General features: G+C 41.4%; 1 protein-coding gene across 2 annotated transcripts; it reads left to right on the forward strand.

Moving 5' to 3' along the window:
* Positions 1–4424: 4424 nt before the first annotated feature.
* On the forward strand, positions 4425–6033 carry LOC129027275 (protein FRG2-like-2). 2 transcript variants are annotated; one of them, XM_054473882.1, is made up of 4 exons: positions 4425–4602; positions 4864–4941; positions 5170–5247; positions 5567–6033. In XM_054473882.1, the coding sequence occupies exons 1-4, from the start codon at positions 4425–4427 to the stop codon at positions 6031–6033; spliced, it is 801 nt and encodes a 266-aa protein (XP_054329857.1). The 2 variants fall into 2 exon arrangements, with proteins under 2 accessions (XP_054329857.1, XP_054329858.1); XM_054473883.1 differs by having other exon boundaries at positions 4867–4941.
* The last annotated feature ends 1013 nt before the right edge of the window (positions 6034–7046 follow it).

Here is a 7046-nt window from a genome sequence, read left to right on the forward strand (position 1 = left end):
AGTGGCAAATGGGTTCCTGAAATAAATGGAAAGATTTGCTGCTGGGTTGTGCTCTTCTGATCTTACCTGCATTACCTACTTTTCCTTGCCGAACTGACCTCTGCTACATATTTTATTCCTGATTCAATCCAGTTCTACTCATACCAAATGCATAGTATGCACTAGGTGCCCTTGCATTGCTGAACCTCACTCTTGGGTGAGGACTTTGCTGAAAAATAATTGCATCCTAAAAAAACTCAAAATACTGGACTCAAACGATCCTCCTGCCTTGGCCTCCCAAAGAGCTGAGACTGTAGGCATGAGCCACCGTGCTTGGCCTATACCCTAAAAAATTAAAACTGTCTTACTTACTAAATTGATGTAAACATGGGAAGACCTAGAAGGTCACCAAAGTGTTAGGACATAAGTAAATACCTTGGAATATTAATATCCATCTGATGATGCCCTGAACAAACATGTCCCACTTTAAAACAATACAAAACAGTGTTATTATTCTGAGATATGATGTTAAAATTTTGTGCAAATAGGTAATATTTAAATTTTTATATATGTATAACGTTCTTGCAGAAAGATGTGTACAAAGAAATCATGTAAAGTTCAATGAATTATTACAAAGTGAACACACGTGTGTAACCTAGAAATAGAACCAGGTTCACTGATGCCCTGGCAACCACTTTCTCTCTTTTTGCTCCCCCAAAGTCACTAAGATCTTAAGAGCTAACATTGTAGATCAACTTTGTATTATTATACATGTTTTATTACAGAAAATGTAAAACATACACAAAAATAACAGAAACAGTACAATAGGCCTGTTACCCAGGCTCAACAGCAACTAATAACATGCCAATTTTGTATTATCTATACTTCAACTCATTTCTCACACAGACTTTATTATTTATTATTATTTTTTCTGATAAAAAATGTGTGCTCATTGAAGGTAAAATCTTGGCTGAGCACAATGTCTTAAGCCTGTGCAATCCCATCACTTTGGAATGACAAGGCAGGAGGATCATTTGAGGTCAGGAGTTTGAGAGCAGCCTGGGCTGCATAGTGAGACCACATCTTTATTAATTTTTTGTTTAATTAATCAGGCACGGTGGTGCACGCCTGTAGTTCCAGCTACTTGGAATGTTGACATAGCAGGATCCCTTGACTCTAGGAGTTTGAGGCTACAGTGAGTTGTGATTGTGCCACTGCACATCAGGCTGGGTGACAGACTGAGACTCTGTCTCAAAAAAAAATAAATAAAGGATCGACCTTAACTAGCTTTTTACACATAAACACACCCATATAAACAATCCCTCTTTTAACAATAGAAGTACCAAATTAAAAATCATTAATATGAACCCATTTTTAACTCAGACTTCATCTTTTAATAAGTTTCTTTTTTTTTTTTTGAGGTAAGATGTGCACTCATTGAAAGGTCTAATCTTGGCTGGGCACAGTGGCTCACATTCATAACCTCATCACTTTGGAAGCCACAGCTCAGGAGTTTGAGACCAGCCTAGGCAACACAACAAGACCTCACTGGGGCAAGATAGTGAGACCTCATCTCTACAACAATTTTTTAAAAGTTAGTTGGGCATAGTTGTGCATACTTGTAGTCACAGCAATTTGGGAGGCTGACTTGGGAGGATCACTAGATTCTGGGAGGTCAAGGCTGCAGTGAGCTGTGATTGCATCACTGCACTCCATCCAGAGGGACAGAGTGAGGCTCTGTCAAAAAAAGGTACAATTTTAACTGTACGTGTTAGACACATCAACACATCCCTATAAAAAATCCCTTTCTTAAAAATAAAAGTACCCAATTTAACAGTCATTAATATTCATGGGAATTACCTAGAAATTTTTAGTTTGCTTGGTTTGGATTTTTATTGAAAGGGGACACCTAGAAATGTTATTTAAAATCTAGATTTGGATAAAAATAAGCCTGAGTTTTTTCTTTTTGTGAGACGGAGTTTTGCTCTGTCTCCCAGCTGGAGTGCAGTGGTGTAATCTCGGCTCACTAAAACCTCTGCCTCCGGGGTTCAAGCAATCCTCCTGCCTCCCAACTAGCTGGGATTACAGGCGTGAGCCACCACATTCAGTTAATTTTTTTTTTTTGTATTTTTAGTACAGATGGGGTTTCCTTATGTTGGCTAGGCTAGCCTTGAACTCCTGACCTAAGGTGATCCACCCGCCTTGGCATCACAAAGTGCTGGGATTACAGGCATGAGCCACCACGCCCAGCCAGGCTTGAGTTTTGCCTGAGAATTTGTCTTTCTAAGAAAGTACATCATATGGCAGTTACAAGGTCTCTTTTATCTAAAATATATAGAATTTAATAAATAAAAATTTAAAAAATTTACCTGAGATTAAAGGACACATCAAAACACATGTGTAATATGTTGTCTGTAGGAGTATATTTTAACAATGACATATATTATTAATAATCACTAAATGTTATAATAATTTATTAACTAAAATGAACAAAATTTCTATTATGATATCTATGAAAATACTTTCTTAGAGTAAAATATTCTCATATCTTGAAAGGGCAATGGTTAAAAACAGCAAAGATGTGGAAGTCGATGTCTTATCAAGTACTTACTATCAAGTAAGTAGCAGACCCCTCTTCATCCCTTTTACAGAGTTATCCAAAAAGCAATAATTTACACAAGAGCAGACAATTTTCCTAGCTTTCTATTGAGTTTACATGTTAATATTGTTATAAAATTTAACTCAATTTTCTTATAAAATTACCTGACCAAATTTTATATATTATATCATAATATATCAAAATTTATTTAGATGTCAAATAAATTTTGATATAATATTATAATATATAACGATATCATATTATGATAAGTTCCATTTACATTCAGATAATTTCCCTAGGCAGTGTCTGTCTACCACTAATTCTTTTCTCGTTCCACTGTTTGCACAGGCAGCACAGCTGGGAAAACACAGACTCACCCAACACAGCCTCTTCCCCCTGTCTTTCTCCCCCTTAGGGAATCAGTTCATCAGTCAATCAAGTCATTTAGGACTGGAGGCTGAGTACTCCCTAACATAGAAGGTCTTATTCCTGCTGCTTTCCTCAGCAGAGGGGGAGACAAGAAGGTCCTTTTAGGGGATACTTGCTTGGATATAGACTAGGCTAGTTGGAGGGCTCTGACCAGCAGAGAGACTCCACCGCAGTAGGAAGGGATGAGGCAGCTATTCTGAACCTGGAGCTCCACCACACCTTGTCCCTTAGGGAATCAGTTCATCAGTCAATCAAGTCATTTAGGACTGGAGGCTGAGTACTTCCTAACATAGAAGGTCTTATTCCTGCTGCTTTCCTCAGCAGAGGGGGAGACAAGAAGGTCCTTTTAGGGGACACTTGCTTGGACATAGACTAGGCTAGTTCGAGGGCTCTGACCGGCAGGGACAGACTCCGCCTCAGTAGGAAGGGATGAGGCAGCTATTCTGAACCTGGAGCTCCACCACACCTTGTCCCGTCTCACTGAGGCAATTTTGAGAGTCTGTCCTGGAATATGGTGGATGTTGAGAAATAATGTGGGCTTTGACGGGATTCAGGTGGTGTCCGCGGTGTGAAGACAGTAGCTGAATGTTCAGAATCTAGGCTGTTTTTCTTGTGATCAGTTGGGTTACCTGTTTGAGAACAAGTCCACTTTTACTAGGGAGGCTGAATAAATTCCACAGAACACAATGGCGCTCCCAGGATGACTGAGGAAGGGTGAGAAAGTAGGAAAGTTTTTCCACCTAGATATTTTGCTACCTCAGGAATCAGGGGCTGATTAGGTTAGCACTGGCTCAACCTAATCAATTCAATTTTATTGCATTTGATCTAATTATCTTCCCCATTTTTAAGGTAGGAAGGGCCATTTCATTTGGTATTTATTTTTTCTCTGCATTTTTATTTCATCATATATGTGTGGATCTAATACAATCAACCATAATTTGACATTTGTTGTTTCCAAGCATTTAAGAAATTATAATATCTATGCACACTATGTTAACACTATTTATAATAAATTCTCTTTCTGTGCAAAATATATAACATATGTCAATATAGGCATGTTTAATTGTGCATCTTGAAAGGTGAACAGGATCATAAATACTTCCAGGTAGGAACTGGGACAGAAATTGGAAGAAAAGATTCCCCGATCTTCCGATCCCTGTGCTCCCAGTTCTTTGTTTTCTTGAAACTATAAGAGGACCTGAAAATGTCTCCCCTTAACTGTGTCTAGGTCCCCAGTAGAACTACAGCAAGAAACTTCTGATTGAGGCTCTAAGAAGCGGCAGGAATGAGAAAACTGCTCAGCCAATAAGAGTAAGCCACGCCCAGCCGAGGGAGGTATAAAAGGCAGGTCTAGCAGAATAACCCACACTCTGCCTTTGGACGTGTGAGAGAGCGCACCTTTGACTTGAGCTTCAACATGGGAAAGGGAAATGAAGACCCCGATCTCCACTGCTCCTCCATCCAGTGCTCCACTGACCAGCCCCCTTTCCAACAGATCTCCTTTACAGAAAAGGGCTCAGATGAGAAGAAACCATTCAAAGGAAAAGGCAAGACCGCCTTCTCCCATTCCAGTGAGAAGCACATACAAAGGCAAGGTAAGGCCTTGGGCTGCTCCTGTGAAGGCTGGAAGGAGGGTTGGAATCAGGGATACTGAGCTATATGTCTTTAGTAGGGTTTTATTTTGAGATTTGGGGATGGGAAATGGCTTAGTGCTCTCAGAGGACTTTGAGAAATGTGTTCACTCGTGACTCTGGCAGAAGAGCTTCACATGAAAGACTGATCTGCAAAAATGCATCAGAGATAGACTATGGGACTCTTCCTAGGGAGAGGTGACTCATCTAAACTTTCTTTTGCAGCAGAATCAGAGCCCAATCCAAACAAGGAGAATTCTGAGGAAACCAAGCTCAAGGCCGGGAACAGCACTGCTGGATCAGGTAAGATTTGGCTCTTTCAAGGTGAGAAGGGACAGGGTAGCAACACAGGCTCCCTGGCAAGGAAACTGGGAGCTCCTTGGCAGCCAGGGCCATACAGATCCTGGACACTGGAGAACAGAAGAGAGCTGGAGTTTGCTGGTAACCTCAGCTCCTGTGTGTCCAGGATGGACTAGGAATTTCAGGGTGTTCAGTTGGAGGCACTTTCTCAAACTTTCATTGTGTTCACAGAACCAGAGTCCAGCTCATACCGGGAAAACTGCAGGAAAAGAAAAATCAGTTCCAAGGACAGCTGCCAAGACAGAGCAGGTAGAATCTTGGTGTTTGTTGTTGGTGGTGGTGGTGGTGGTTTTTTTGTTTTTGGTTTGCCCCAAAAAGCAAATAATTAGGAAACTTTTATATGAGGCTGGAGCGGAAAGAGAGTTACTTATTGACAAGTAAATTTTTGAGATCTTAGCACTCTGAGAATATTTGGGGACTCACAAGCCGTTCAGCCTCACTTCATTCCAGTGCTGAGATAGGAAGGAGTGGGAGAGACAAGTGGGGTTCACCTGGGTGCACAGGGGGTTCTGGAAATGAGGGTCTGTGGGGACTGCTCTGGTGAGTCTCTCACATGCTTTCTTTGCAGGTAACTGTCCAGAAGAGGAGTGCAGCTTGACGTTGAATAAAAAATCAAGATCCTCCACCGCTGTGCACAACAGTGAAATCCAGGAGACCTGTGATGTCCACCATAGGGGACGTTCCAGGGTTCGCACTGGGCGCAGGGAGCAGCATAGGTCTCGGGCCCTAGGAGTCCAAACACCGTCACTTCGAAAAAGCTTGGTGACCTCTGTGCGAGCTATGTCAGAGGCTGTTTACCAAGACCTAGCCCAGGTGTGGGCACAGCAGATCCATTCTCCACTGACCTGTGAGCAGCGGATACTGCTCACTCAGCTCCGGGGGCCTCTGTGTGCCCAGGTGCAGACCTTGTATTCCATGGCCACCCAGGCACCTTATGTCTTCCCTGCTGAGAGCTGGCTTGTCCCAGCCACACTGCCTGGCCCTGGGGATACAGCCTTGGAGAGAGAAATCCATCCTTCCCTGGGCAGGAGATAACTGAGCCTGTCAGTGGATCAGATAAGGCTAAGCTGGGAGCACCCTGACCCTATTCAGCAGAGATGCAGCTCTAGGAATGAGAACAAGGACCTGCTTCTTCTCAGATTCTTCCAGATGACCAGCAGTGACAATTTTAGACACACTGTGTTAATAAATGACAGAACCTGAAGAAGTCATAGGAAAGAAACTTGAGCGGTATACTCAGAATGCTGAGCCCTGCATTTTGCAGACCGCTAAGGCTATAGACAAATTTGATATTTCATGTTAGACATTTGATGCCTTTTGGATGTCTGATGACAGTCGTGCATTTCTATATAATCAGAAAAATATTAGATTGTAATTGTGAATTTGCATATTTTAGATTGTAGAAAAGTAAATATAAAATTATATGCTCTTTTTTTTTTGAGACAGTCTTGCTATGTCACTCAGGCTGGCGTCCAGTGGCACAATCTTAGCCCACTGCAACCTCTGCTTCCTGGGTTCAAACAATTCTCATGCCTCAGCCTCCCAAGTAGCTGGGACTACAGGCATGTACCGCCATGCCTGGCTAATTTTTTTTCTTGTATTGTTAGTAGAGTTTTGTCACGTTGGCCAGGTTGGCCTCGGACTCAAGTGATCTGCCAGCCTCCGCCTCCCAACGTGCTGGGGTTACAGGCATGAGCCGCTTTACCAAGAAATTGCTTCTCTTTTAATCCAGAAAATGTTGTAGGCTCTCACTCTTCCAGCCTGAACCCATGGAGTACTACTATCCACAAACCATTAGTAGCACTCCCTGTGGGAAAATGTCTATACATTTTTACAGTTTGATATAATTATAGTAAAATTACTATGCAAGCTGTTTACTTTTAATATTTCTACATAAAATTTAAGTCAAGATATATTAAATGGTAAATGATTGTACTTATTTATTGACCTGTCTCATGTTTTATTTCATTTTAAACATCCTGAATTTATATTTTATTGTATTTTATACATTTCAATTGATTGTACTGTATTGCAGGATATGACTACAA

This window comes from Pongo pygmaeus, chromosome 23, assembly GCF_028885625.2.
Source record: "Pongo pygmaeus isolate AG05252 chromosome 23, NHGRI_mPonPyg2-v2.0_pri, whole genome shotgun sequence".
Classification (NCBI taxonomy): Eukaryota; Metazoa; Chordata; class Mammalia; order Primates; family Hominidae; genus Pongo; species Pongo pygmaeus.

Excerpts from the sequence above, each read along its gene's own strand:
- LOC129027275 (XM_054473882.1), top strand. The coding sequence starts at position 4,425 with ATGGGAAAGGGAAATGAAGACCCCGATCTCCACTGCTCCTCCATCCAG. Across the intron at positions 4,603-4,863 it reads GAAGCACATACAAAGGCAAG|CAGAATCAGAGCCCAATCCA; the intron begins GTAAGGCCTTGG and ends TTTCTTTTGCAG. Across the intron at positions 4,942-5,169 it reads GAACAGCACTGCTGGATCAG|AACCAGAGTCCAGCTCATAC; the intron begins GTAAGATTTGGC and ends TTGTGTTCACAG.